At 49.5% G+C, this 14,469-nt stretch overlaps 1 protein-coding gene and 1 pseudogene across 1 annotated transcript; one reads left to right on the top strand and one right to left on the bottom strand.

The window, feature by feature from the left end:
- The first annotated feature begins 6,996 nt into the window (after positions 1-6,996).
- On the top strand, positions 6,997-8,161 carry LOC141998449 (olfactory receptor 52E4-like; annotated as a pseudogene).
- Positions 8,162-12,543: 4,382 nt separating this feature from the next.
- LOC141980967 (olfactory receptor 52E4-like) lies at positions 12,544-13,572 on the bottom strand. The gene has a single exon (XM_074942765.1). The coding sequence runs from the start codon at positions 13,570-13,572 to the stop codon at positions 12,544-12,546; it is 1,029 nt and encodes a 342-aa protein (XP_074798866.1).
- Positions 13,573-14,469: the final 897 nt, after the last annotated feature.

Below are 14,469 nucleotides of genomic sequence, written 5' to 3'. Positions count from 1 at the left end.
TAAGGGGGAGACATTTATGGTGGGGTGGGAGGTTGAGGCAAATCGCCTGGCCGCTGGTTACGCGCAGCCAGATACCAGGGCGCTTAGAAAAGCACAGGAAGGTGCGGTGCACATCAGAGAAGCTTTGAAAACCAGTTTCATGACTGGCCAGGCTACGGTGTGAAAGTTCTGTTTGTTTCTCTTTGATGAACCCCCCCGCCCCTTAGTTCACTCTACTTCCCTGTATGCTAACCACCCTCCCCTCCTCCCTTCGATCACCGCTTGCAGAGGCAATAAAGTCATTGTTGCTTCACATTCATGCATTCTTTATTCATTCATCACACAAATAGGGGGATGACTACCAAGGTAGCCTGGGAAGGGTGGTGGAGAGAGAAGCACCAGGAGGGGTGGTGGGGGAGGGAAGGACAAGGACGCACAACACTTTAAAAGTTTAAAGCTTTAAAACTTATTGAATGCCAGCCTTTTGTTGCTCGGGCAATCCTCTGGGGTGGAGTGCCTGGGTGGCCTGAGGCACCCGCACTGCGTTCTTGGGAGTCTGGGTGAGGAGGCTATGGAACTTGGGGAGGAGGGCAGTTGGTTACACAGGGGCTGTAGTGGCAGTCTGTGCTCCTGCTGCCTTTCCTGCAGCTCAACCATACGCTGGAGCGCATTAGTTTGATCCTACAGCAGCCTCAGCATTGAATCCTGCCTCCTCTCATCATGCTGCCGCCACCTTTCAGCTTCCTCCCTCTCTTCAGCCTGCCACTTACTCTCTTCAGCCCGCCACCTCTCCTCCCGGTCATTTTGTGCTTTCCTGCACTCTTACATTATTTGCCTCCACGCATTCGTCTATGCTCTGTCAGTGTGGGAGGACAGCATGAGCTCAGAGAACATTTCATCGTGAGTGCATTTTTTTCGCCTTCTAATCTTCACTAGCCTCTGGGAAGGAGAAATTCCTGTGATCCTTGAAACACATGCAGCTGGTGGAGAAAAAAAAAGGGACAGTGGTATTTAAAAAGACACATTTTATAGAACAATGAGTACACTCTTTCACAGTAAACCTTGCTGTTAACATTACATACATAGAACATGTAATTTCGTTCCAAGGTTGCATTTTGCCTCCCCCCACCACGTGGCTAGCCCCTTCCCCCTCCCCATGGCAAACAGTGGGGAACATTTCTGTTCAGCCACAGGCAAACAGCCCAGTAGGAATGGGCACCTCTGAATTTCCCCTTAAGAAAAGCACCCTATTTCAACCAGGTGACCATGAATAATATCACTCTCCTGAAGATAACACAGAGAGATACAAACGGATGTTGTTTGAACGCCAGCAAACATATACTGCAATGCTTTGTTCTACAATGATTCCTGAGTACGTGCTACTGGCCTGGAGTGGTAAAGTGTCCTACCATGGAGGACACAATAAGGCTGCCCTCCCCAGAAACCTTTTGCAAATGCTTTGGGAGTACATCCAGGAGAGCCACAAATGACAGGGCAAATTAATCATTAAACATGCTTTATTTTAAACCATGTATAGTATTTTAAAAGGTACACTCACCAGAGGTCCCTTCTCCCTCTGTGGGTCCGGGACGCAGCCTTGGGTGAGTTCGGGGGGTACTGGCTCCAGGTCCAGGGTGAGAAACTGTTCCTGGCTGTCAGGAAAACCGGTTTCTCCGCTTGCTTGCTGTGAGCTATCTACAACCTCCTTATGATCATCATCATCATCTTCTTCGTCCCCAAAACCTGCTTCCGTATTGCCTCCATCTCCATTGAGGAGTCAAACAACACGGCTGGGATAGTGGTGGCTGAACTCCCTAAAATGGCATGCAGTTCATCATAGAAGGGGCATGTTTGGAGCTCTGACCCGGAGCGGCTGTTTGCCTCTCTGGTTTTCTGGTAGGCTTGCCTCAGCTCCTTAAGTTTCACGCGGCACTGCTTCGGGTCCCTGTTATGGCCTCTGTCTTTCATGCCCTGGGAGATTTTGACAAATGTTTTGGCATTTCAAAAACTGGAATGGAGTTCCGATAGCACGGATTCCTCTCCCCATACAGCGATCAGATCACATACCTCCCGTTCGGTCCATGCTGGAGCTCTTTTGCGATTCTGGGACTCCATCATGGTCACCTCTGCTGTGAACCAGCTGAGCAGCTAACAGCAGAGCGGCTAACAGAGGGAGTTTGCCTGGGAGTTCACCCGGGGAGAGCCTGCTGAGTCTTACATCTTGCCGGCTTCTCTGAGTAGTTATTACAACTCCTGAGGAAGCTCGTAGAAGGAAGGTAATATGGACGGGGGGTGCTCAGCTGTTGTGACCTGCATTGGATGTGCCATGTTTGTCTTTCTTCCACAGGACAGAAGCAACTTTGTCTGTACAAAGTGCAACCTGGTCTCCATATTGGAAGAGAAGTTTCAAGGTCTGGAGCAACAGGTATCGACCCTGCATTGCATAAGAGAAACTGAAGATTTCCTGGACAGACGTCAGGATATGCTTCTACGGGCACAATGTTCTGAAGATTCAGAGCAGGCTGCGCAGTGGGGACAGGAGGACGGTGAAGAAATTTAGCAGTATGTGACCTCCAGAAGAAGAAAGGAGAGCGTCCATGTACCAGCAACACAGATACAGGTAAGTAACCGTTTTCATGTTCTCTCCACAGGTACTAATGTGGAGAGTGCACTAGATGATACATCTGAGCGAAGGGAACAGAAGGAGACTCTGCCGATTGTAAGGCATGAGATGCACTGTCCTAGGGTTGGGGGTTCCACGACCACCACTCCCAAGAGGAGGAGGTGAGTGATGGTGGTCGGGGACTCTCTCCTCTGGGGGACTGAGTCATCTATCTGCCGCCCCAACTGGGAAAACCAAGATGTCTGCTGCTTGCCAGGAGCTAGGATTCACAATGTGACGGAGAGACTGCCGAGACTCATGAAATCCTCGGATAGCTACCCCTTCCTGCTTCTCCACGTGGGCACCAATGTTACTGCCAAGAATGATCTTGAGCAGATCACTGCAGACTATGGGGCTCTGGGAAGAAGGATAAAGGAGTTTGAGGTGCAAGTTGTCTTCTCGTCCATCCTCCCTGTGGAAGGAAAAGGCCGGGGTAGAGACCATCGAATCGTGGAAGTCAACAAATGGCTACGCCGGTGGTGTTGGAGAGAAGGCTTTGGATTCTTTGACCACGGGATGGTGTTCCAAGAAGGAGGAGTGCTAGGCAGAGATGGGCTCCACCTAACGAAGAGAGGGAAGAGCATTATTCGCAAGCAGGCTGGCTAACCTAGTGAGGAGAGCTTTAAACCAGGCTCACCAGGGGAAGGAAACCAAAGCCCTGAAGTAAGCGGGGAAGTGGGATACCGGGAGGAAGCACGAGAAGGAGCACATAAGAGGGCAGGGCTCCTGCCTCATACTGCGAAAGAGGGATGATCAGCGAGTTATCTCAAGTGCCTATACACAAATGCAAGAAGCCTCGGAAACAAGCAGGGAGAACTGGAAATCCTGGCACAGTCAAGGAATTATGTTGTGATTGGAATAACAGAGACTTGGTGGGATAACTCACATGACTGGAGTGCTGTCATGGATGGATATAAACTATTCAGGAAGGACAGGCAGGGCAGAAAAGGTGGGGGAGTTGCACTGTATATAAGGGAGCAGTATGACTGCTCAGAGCTCAAGTATGAAACTGCAGAAAAACCTGAGTGTCTCTGGATTAAGTTTAGAAGTGTGAGCAACAAGGGTGATATCGTGGTGGGAGTCTGCTATCGACCACCAGAACAGGGGGATGAGGTGGACCAGGCTTTCTTCTGGCAACTCACAGAAGTTACTAGATCGCAGGCCCTGGATCTCATGGGAGACTTCAATCACCCTGATATCTGCTGGGAGAGCAATACAGCGGTGCACAGAAAATCCAGGAACTGTTTGGAAAGTGTAGGGGACAATTTCCTGGTGCAAGTGCTGGAGGAACAAACTAGGGGCAGAGCTCTTCTTGACCTGCAGCTCACAAACAGGAAGAATTAGTAGGGGAAGGAAAAGTGGTTGGGAACCTGGGAGGCAGTGACCATGAGATGGTCGAGTTCAGGATCTTGACACAGGGAAGAAAGGAGAGCAGCAGAATATAGACCCTGGACTTCAGAAAAGCAGACTTTGACTCCCTCAGGGACCTGATGGGCAGGATCCCCTCTAAGAATAACATGAGGGAGAAAGGAGTCCAGGAGAGCTGGCTGTATTTTAAAGTATTCTGATTGAGGTCACAGGGACTAACCATCCCGATGTGTAGAAAGAATAGTAAATATGGCAGGCGACCAGCTTGGCTTAACAGTGAAATCCTTGGTGATCTTAAGCCCAAAAAAGAAGCTTACAAGAAGTGGAAGATTGGACAAATGACCAGGGAAGGTTATAAAAATATTGCTCGGGCATGCAGGAGTGAAATCAGGAAGGCCAAATCACACCTGGAGTTGCAGCTAGCAAGAGATGTTAAGAGTAACAAGAAGGGTTTCTTCAGGTATGTTAGCAACAAGAAGAAAGTCAAGGAAAGTGTGGGCCCCTTACTGAATGAGGGAGGCAATCTAGTGACAGAGGATGCGGCAAAAGCTAATGTACTCAATGCTTTTTTTGTCTCTGTCTTCAGGAACAAGGTCAGCTCCCAGACTACTGCACTGGGCAGCACAGCATGGGGAGGAGGTGACCAGCCCTCTGTGGAGAAAGAAGTGGTTCGGCACTATTTAGAAAAGCTGGACGTGCACAAGTCCATGGAGCCCAATGTGTTGCATCCGAGAGTGCTAAAGGAGTTGGCGGATGTGATTGCAGAGCCATTGGTCATTATCTTTGAAAACTCATGGTGATCTGGGGAAGTCCCGGGCGACTGGAAAAAGGCTAATGTAGTGCCCATCTTTAAAAAAGGGAAGAAGGAGGATCCTGGGAACTACAGGCCAGTCAGCCTCACCTCAGTCCCTGGAAAAAATCATGGAGCAGGTCCTCAAGGAATCCATTCTGAAGCACTTAGAGGAGAGGAAAGTGATCAGGAACAGTCAGCATAGTTTCAACAAGGGCAAGTCATGCCTGACGAATCTAATTGCCTTCTATGATGAGATAACTGGCTCTGTGGATGAGGGGAGTGCGGTGGACATGTTGTTCCTTGAATTTAGCAAAGCTTTTGATGCGGTCTCCCACAGTATTCTTGCCAACAAATGAAAGAAGTATGGGCTGGATGAATGGACTATAAGGTGGATAGAAAGTTGGCTAGATTGCCGGGCTCAACGAGTAGTGATCAATGGCTCCATGTCTAGTTGGCAGCCGGTATCAAGCGGAGTGCCCCAAGTGTCGGTCCTGGGGCCGGTTTTGTTCAATATCTTCATAAATGATCTGGAGGATGGTGTGGATTTCACCCTCAGCAAGTTTGCAGATGACACTAAACCGGGAGGAGAGGTAGATACGCTGGAGGGTAGGGATAGGATACAGAGGGCCCTAGACAAATTAGAGGATTGGGCCAAAAGAAATCTGATGAGGTTCAACAAGGACAAGTGCAGAGTCCTGCACTTAGGACGGAAGAATCCCATGCACCGCTACAGACTAGGGATCGAATGGCTAGGCAGCAGTTCTGCAGAAAAGGACTGAGGGGTTACAGTGGACGAGAAGCTGGATATGAGTCAACAGTGTGCCCTTGTTGCCAAGAAGGCCAATGGCATTTTGGAATGTATATGTAGGGGCATTGCCAGCAGATCGAGAGACGTGATCGTTCCCCTCTATTCAACATTGGTGAGGCCTCATCTGGAGTCCTGTGTCCAGTTTTGGGCCCCACACTACAAGAAGGAGGTGGAAAAATGGGAAAGAGTCCAGCGGAGGGCAACAAAAATGATTAGGGGACTGGAACACATGACTTCTGAGGAGAGGCTGAGGGAACTGGGAATGTTTAGTCTACGGAAGAGAAGAATGAGGGGGGATTTGATAGCTGCTTTCAACTACCTGAAAGGGGGTTCCAAAGAGGATGGATCTAGACTGTTCTCAGTGGTAGCTGATGACAGAACAAGGAGTAATGGTCTCAAGTTGCAGTGGGGAAGGTTTAGCTTGGATATTAGGAAAACCTTTTTCACTAGGAGGGTGGTGAAACACTTGAATATGTTTTCTTGGGAGGTGGTGGAATCTCCTTCCTTAGAAGTTTTGAAGATCAGGCTTGACAAAGTTTTGAAGGTCAGGCTTGATCCATCCTGGCTGGGATGATTTAGTTGGGGATTGGTCCTGCTTTGAGCAGGGGGTTGGACTAGATGACCTCCTGAGATCCCTTCCAACCCTAATATTCTATGCTTTTATGATCACCTCTGCTGATGAGCTCTGGCCAGCGTGGCAAGCTGCAGTTAACCATGCAAACAGTCAATGGAAATTCAAAAGTTTGTGGGCCTTTTCCTGTCTACCTGGCCAGTGCATCTGAGTTGAGAGTGCTTTCCAGAGCAGTCACAATAGAGCACTCTGGGATAGCTCCCGGAGGCCAATACCATCTAATTGCGTCCAAAATCAACCTGGCAATGCCGATTTCAGTGCTAATCCCCTGTCGGTCATGGAGTAAGGAAATCGATTTTAAGAGCCCTTTAATTCGAAAAAAAGGGCTTCATCATGTGGACGGGTGCAGGGTTAAATCTATTTAATGCTGCTAAATTCGACCTCAACTCCTAGTGTAGACCAGGGCTGAGGAGTTCCATCACTGAAATTGTGTACACCCCCACTGTTTCTTTGACAAAAGCTGCTCATTTGCGAAAAAACATGGTAGTGTAGAAAAAGCCGAAGGAACAATGATGGATAACTATTATCCACACTTGTGTTTCCTCCTGGTGCCTACGAAGGTTTCCCACACCATGATGTGTAGGAATTATTGAGCAGGGAGCACCATAAAATATTGAATTGGCATTAGTAGGGTCAATTCTTCATAATTCATTTCTCTGAATAATGACAATGTCATTTTCAGTGTGTGAAGAGGGAATAATCTGCTTCCCCCATAAGAACAGGCTCCAGTAGTGCAAGTAGTGTCTCATATCCATATTATCTCTTCATCCAGGTATTTGTACTGAGACCATCACCCTAGACCCTGGGCACATACAGGAACTCAGGGGAACATATGCTACAAGCAAGAGACACCGTTCTGCCTCAGAGTTGGACACCTTCTCCCCTACTCCATGTCAAATTCCAACACAACCCACTTCAGCAACCCCTCCACCTTCATCCTGCTGGGCATTCCTGGCCTGGAGGCGGCCCATGTCTGGATCTCCATCCCCTTCTGCACCATGTACATCCCAGCCATCTTGGGGAACATTTCCATCCTCTTTATTGTGAAGACTGAAACGAGCCTCCATGAGCCCATGTACTATTTCCTTTGCATGCTGGCTGTCACCGACCTGGTCCTGTATACGTCCACCGTGCCCAAAATGCTGAGCATCTTCTGGTTCAATTCCAGGGAGATCGATTTCAGTGCCTGCCTCACCCAGATGTACTTCGTTCTTGTCTTCTCTATGATGCAGTCTGGGATCCTCGTAGCCATGGCTCTGGATCGCTATGTGGCCATCTGCCATCCCCTGAGACATTCCACCATCCTGACAAACCCCCTGGTGGCCAAGATCGGCCTGGCCGTGGTGCTGCGCTGCGGCGTAGTCGTACTGCCCTTTCCCATCCTAGCGAGGCAGTGGCCATATTGCAGAACCAACGTCATCCCCCAGCCGTACTGCGCACACATAGCTGTGGTGAGCCTGGCCTGCGCCGACACCCGTGTTAGTAGTTACTATGGCCTCTTTGTGAGACTCTGTGTGATGGGTCTGGATGGGATTTTTATTGCTGTGTCCTATACCCAGATCCTCAGGGTCATCTTCAGCCTCCCCACAAAAGATGCGCGGCTCAAGACTTTGGGGACCTGTGGCTCCCACATTTTTGTCATTTTAGCCTTTTACATCCCAGGTCTCTTCATGTCCCTCATGCACAGATTTGCCCAAAATGTGCCCCTCCATTTCCACGTTCTCATTGGCAATATGTACCTCTTGCTGCCCCCCGTGTTAAACCCCATCATCTATGGGGTGAGGACGAAACAGATCCGGGACAGGCTGCTCCAGCTCTTTACTCATAAAGGGGCCTAACGTTTTCTCTTGGTGCTCTGGCTCTCAGACTGAGTTCTGTGAAGAGCTGGCTGGTGACACGGTGCTGGGCCCCCTTCCCTGAATCACTTACTGGACAGTCAAAGTGACATTAAATCCTTTCCTGGCCTTACCGTGCTGTGTCAGCATGACAAACTGAGTAATCTTTTTGTGTACAACTCATTCTCCCATAGGATTGCCACCTTTCTAATTGCTTTTAACTGGATCTCTGAGGCCCCACGCCCAGACCTGCCTATTCCCCAAGGCCCTGTCCCCTGCCTCACCTCTTTCCACAAGGCCCTTTCCCTGTCCCACCTATTCCCCAAGGCCCCACTCCATTCTCAACATCTTCCCCCAAAGCCCCACCCCTGTTACTTGCTCCCATCCTCTCCAACCCCATCCACTTGCTGGATCATCTCCACCTTCCTCCTCCCCAGCCTGGGCTCCCTCTGCCCCGGGGCTAGGGTGGGACCTGCTGCAGCCTGGCAAGGACCCTGCAGGGAGGATGCAGCAGACAGGCCAGTCTGGAGCATAGAGGGAAGGCAAGAAACCATATAAAATCAGCTGTGCGTTTGGAGCAGGGCTGAGAGGCAGGCAACCGAGATTGTGCATCATTCAGCATGTGGGCCTGAAAGATCAGCAGCAAAGTCCTGAGGGCAGAGACCATTGTGTGGCTCATTTCCTCAGCTTTCAGCGATAGTCTCAAGTTGAAGTGGGGGAGGTCTAAGCTGGATATTAGGAAACACTATTTCACTAGGAGGGTGGTGAAGCACTGGAATGGGTTCCCTAGGGAGGTGGTGGAATCTCCATCCTGAGAGATTTTGAAGGCCTGGCTTGATAAAGCCCTGACTGGGATGATTTAGTTGGGGATTGTTCCTGCTTGGAGCAGGGGGGTTGGACTAGATGACCTCCTGAGGTCCCTTCCAACCCTGATATTCTATGATTCTATGTTTTGTTCCTTTTGGTGGGGGGCCTGTAGCTGGCAGGGTCCCAGCAATAGGGATGGGCTGGGAGCCCTTTGCCCTGAGCCAGGCCTCGGGGTCAGGGCAAGGGATCAGCTTTGAAGCTAGGAGGAAAACAGCTGAGAGAGGTGGAGGGATCAGTCCCTGCATTAGCTGGGAAGGCGGGATGCTGGGCAGAGGCCGGGGTGGCTGCGGTAGCTCACACGGAGGGAGATAAATCACACAGCTACCACTAGCCGGCAATTTACACGGCACCTTATCTGGAACGACAGAGCACCCAGGACAACGATGGGCTGAAAGGAGCCACATCAGGGGAGTGTGTGACTCTGCAGCCCTGAGTAGGGCTTTTTGGTAGTCTTGGGCCAAATCCTCAGCTGGTGTCAGTGGGAGCAGCCCCACTGAAATCAGGGGAGGTCCCCGCACTAGAGAACCCAGTGGAGAGACAGCACCATGAATCTGTGCTTCAGCATGGACCACACGAGCCAGGTCTGAGACGCTGAACAAGGGATTGGCAGCTGGGGACTCTGGGCTCGTTTCCTGGCTCCAGACATTTTCCTTTCTGCTGCCTCAGTTTCCCCATTTGTAAAAGGGGGATACCTCTGGGAGTAGTGAGCAATACTGTGTGTAGAACCCATCAACAGTAAATTCTGTCCATGTGTGACCGTGCTTCAGTGGGACACGGCTGAGGATGCCAAACTCAGGACAAACTGCTGAGAAAGAGGCTGGTGGTTATTCTATGATTACATTAAACCAAGACAGTAACAGACATAAACTTCTGTCTCACCGCACTGGTTAACTAGACACATCCCAGCCCTTGGCTCACCACTCGGACACTGGACTCCATGAGGAGCAGTCAGTGAAAACCAATTTCACCACATAGCGAGTCCTTCTCATCCAAAGAGACCAGCCACTTATGCAGGTCAATCTGTAACTCAGATCTTACCCAATAAGACCAATTCTGCCATCCCAGTAGCAACTAAAAACTAAAGATTTGATAATAAAAGAAAACAAGAAGAGTTATAAATGGTTAATAGATTAGATACATCCCAGTGGTTTTTCATGGTTCAGAGATCAGCATCACAGCAGTGATGGAATAAACTGCTAGCTTGCAAAAGTCTCTCTAGAAATAACCAAAGCAGAGTGGGGGTTATTAGTCCTTGTTCAGAGCTTCCTTGTTAGAAATCCAGTGCAGAGAAATGAAGACAATACAGAGATGTCTCGGGGGTCCTTTTATATTCTCTGCCCTGTGTTTGGAATATTACTGTCCCAAACAAAGCCCATTCCAGGACATCACCAATTTGAATAACATTAGACACAAGGATGATACGTGCTTATACACAGGAGAATCATACTTAGCAAATCATAACTTTCTCATTGACACCTGACAGGATGTACATTGTACAACCTTTGTTGCCATTACATAACCGTGGTAGCAACCATGATAAAAATGGTCGTATTCAGTCATACAGCATCACACCCTGTTCTCGCCCCCTCACGGTTCAACAGCTGCTAGCCACCTAAGTAAGGCGCGTTGCCTGGGTTAGAGCAGGGCAAGCAGCTTGAACACTAGAGCCACTTGAGGATGGGAAGAGCAGATAAAAATCTGTTTTGTCACAGGGAGCCTGCTCCCAGTACAAAGAAAGGAGGAAAGAGTTCTTGAAAAGTGAGAGGTGGACATCTTTGAACTTGACTGTTTCCTCCAAGCATCACCAGCCAGTCCAATTGGCTTTGAACAGGCCAGCCTCACCTCAGTCCCCGGAAAAATCATGGAGTAGGTCCTCAAGGAATCAATCCTGAAGCACTTACACGAGAGGAAAGTGATCAGGAACAGTCAGCATGGATTCACCAAGGGTAGGTCATGCCTGACTAATCTAATCACCTTCTATGATGAGATTACTGATTCTGTGGATGAAGGGAAAGCAGTGGATGTATTGTTTCTTGACTTTAGCAAAGCTTTTGACACGGTCTCCCACAGTATTCTTGTCAGCAAGTTAAAGAAGTATGGGCTGGATGAATGCACTATAAGGTGGGTAGAAAGTTGGCTAGATTGTCGGGCTCAACAGGTAGTGATCAATGGCTCCATGTCTAGTTGGCAGCCGGTGTCAAGTGGAGTGCCCCAAGGGTCGGTCCTGGGGCCGGTTTTGTTCAATATCTTCATAAATGATCTGGAGGATGGTGTGGATTGCACTCTCAGCAAATTTGCAGATGATACTAAACTGGGAGGAGTGGTAGATACGCTGGAGGGCAGGGATAGGATACAGAGGGACCTAGACAAATTGGAGGATTGGGCCAAAAGAAACCTGACGAGGTTCAATAAGGATAAGTGCAGGGTCCTGCACTTAGGATGGAAGAACCCAATGCACCGCTACAGACTAGGGACCGAATGGCTAGGCAGCAGTTCTGCGGAAAAGGACCTAGGGGTTACAGTGTCTGAGAAGCTGGATATGAGTCAGCAGTGTGCCCTTGTTGCCAAGAAGGCCAATGGCATTTTGGGATGTATAAGTAGGGGCATAGTGAGCAGATCGAGGGACGTGATCGTTCCCCTCTATTCGACATTGGTGAGGCCTCATCTGGAGTACTGTGTCCAGTTTTGGGCCCCACACTACAAGAAGGATGTGGATAAATTGGAGAGAGTCCAGCGAAGGGCAACAAAAATGATTAGGGGTCTGGAACACATGACTTATGAGGAGAGGCTGAGGGAACTGGGAATGTTTAGTCTACGGAAGAGAAGAATGAGGGGAGATTTGATAGCTGCTTTCAACTACCTGAGAGGTGGTTCCAGAAAGGATGGTTCTAGACTCTTCTCAGTGGTAGAAGAGGACAGGACAAGGAGTAATGGTCTCAAGTTGCAGTGGGGGAGGTTTAGGTTGGATATTAGGAAAAACTTTTTCACTAGGAGGGTGGTGAAACACTGGAATGCGTTACCTAGGGAGGTGGTAGAATCTCCTTCCTTGGAAGTTTTTAAGGTCAGGCTTGACAAAGCCCTGGCTGGGATGATTTGTTTGGGGATTGGTCCTGCTTTGAGCAGGGGGTTGGACTAGATGGCCTCCTGAGGTCCCTTCCAACCCTGATATTCTATGATTCTATGATTGAACAACCTGCCCATACAGGGGTTCTTTTGAATGTCCCTGTGTTTTCTGGGACTAGCCCAAGGACAGAACTCCTGGGATGGGATCCCCGGGGTGCAAGCAGGACTGTGGAACAGCTGAGCCCTCCGTCCCAGGAACTTGGGGTATCCCTCTCTCACTGGGAGGGAATGGAGGGCTGGAGAGGATTCATAAACGGGGGTGGGGCCTTAGGATGAAGAAGCAGAGGAAGGGGTGAGAAGTGAGAGAACAGGTGGAGCAAGGGGTGGGGCTTTGGAATCCAGTGACCAGCAATTAGAAATGTGGCAACCTATGAGTTAACGAGTTGCACACAGACCGATTCCCCAGTTTGTCAGGCTGACACAGCACAGTAGGGTCGGGGAAGGATTTAATGTCTATCTGACTGTCCAGTAGGTGATTCAGGAAAGAGGGCTCAGCACCATGTCCCCAGACAGCTCTGCATTGAGGTTGGTTTTAGAGCCAGATAACCAGGAGAAAACTTTAGGTCCTTTATGAGGAAAGAGCCAGAGCAGCCTGTTTCTTATCTGTTTGGTCTTCAAACCATAGATAATGGGGTTTAGCATGGGGGGCACCAGGAGGTACATGTTGGCCATGAGAACATGGAAATGCAGGGGCACATTCTGGGCAAACCGGTGCGTCAGGATGAAGAAAAGAGCTGGGATGTAAAAAGCTAAGGTGGCAAACAGGTGGGAGCTGCAGGTCCAAAAAGTCTTCACCCAGGCATCCTTTGTGGGGAGGCTGAAGATGGCCCTGAGAATCTGTGTGTAGGACAGGGCAATCAAAAACACATCCACACCAGTGATGAGGAAAATCAGAGAGAAGCCATAGTAATTATTGACGCGGATGTCAGCACAGGCCAACTTCACCATGGATATATGCTCACAGTAGGTATGGGGGATGATGTTGGTTCTGTGATACGGGCACCGCCTCGCCAGGAAGGGATTGGGTAGTACGAGTATGCTGCTGCGTAGTACCACGGCCAGGCCCACCTTGGCCACCGCCGTGTTTGTCAGGATGGTGGAATGTCTCAGGGGATGGCAGATGGCCACGTAGCGATCCAGAGCCATGGCTACGAGGATCCCAGACGTCATCGCTGAGAAGTAGTGAATGAAGTACAGCTGGGTGAGGCAGGCATTGAAATCGATCTCCCTGGAATTCAACCAGAAGATGCTCAGCATTTTGGGCACAGTGGATGTAGACAGGGCCAGGTCGGTGACAGCCAGCATGCAGAGGAAATAGTACATGGGCCCATGGAGACTCGGCTCTATCTTCACAATGAACAGGATGGTGAAGTTCCCCAAAATAGCTATGGCATAGATCGCACAGAAGGGGATGGAAATCCAGACATGGGCCATCTCCAGGCCAGGAATTCCCAGCAGGATGAAGGTGGAGGGGTTGGTGAAGTCAGTTGTGTTGGAATCTGACATGGAGTAGGGGAAAAGGTGTCGAACTCTGAGGTAGCACGGTGTCTCTTGCATGTACCGTACGTTCCCCTGACTTCCTGTATGTGCCCAGGGTCTAGTGTGATGGTTGCCGTACAAATGCCTGGGTGGAGAGACAATGTTAATATGAGACACTACATGCACTAGCGGAGACATTTCTCATGGGTGAAGCAGATTGGTCACTCATTAGACACTGAAAAATGACATTTCCATAATTCAGAGAAATGAATTGTGAACCCCTGACCCTACTCATGCCAATTCCATATTTGGTGGTGCTCCATGTGTCAATAATTCCTATTTGTTTTGGTGTGGGAAACCTTAATAGACACCAACAGGAAACATGAGGGTGGATAGTGGTTATCCCTCATTGTTCCTTAATTCAGTGAAACCCAGGATAGAGAGTTCATGCTGTAGGGAGGTCCCCATTCACCTGGTAGCTCAAAAACTGACAATGGAAAAAAATCAAAGCTTTGCCAAGACATGGGCTGGGGGCAAACATCCCAACTAGAACAAACCTCAGGGAGAAGACCTGTCAGCTCAACTGAAACACCTGCTCTTTCGAAGCAGTGGCCAAAACAAAGACAATGCCTAAGGAATGGGATGGAAAATAACCTACTCTGGATATGTGCTCAGTTTTGATTGCCTAGTCTCTATAAAGGGTATAGCAGAGAGAAAGGGGGTTTCTGATGGTTTGTCTACATTACCCACTGGATTGAAGGGCAGTGATCGATCCAGTGGGGGTCGGTTTATCGCATCTAGACACGATAAATCGACTGCTGAGTGCTCTCCCATCGACTCTGATACTCGACCAGGGCGAGAGGCGCAGGTGGAGTCGACGGGAGAGCGTCAGCTGTAGACTTAGTGCAGTGAAGACACTGCAAT

Source organism: Natator depressus, chromosome 1 (assembly GCF_965152275.1).
Source record: "Natator depressus isolate rNatDep1 chromosome 1, rNatDep2.hap1, whole genome shotgun sequence".
Lineage (NCBI taxonomy): Eukaryota > Metazoa > Chordata > Testudines > Cheloniidae > Natator > Natator depressus.
The sequence above is the reverse complement of the archived record's forward strand: the minus strand, read 5'-3'. Positions and strand labels throughout refer to the sequence as shown.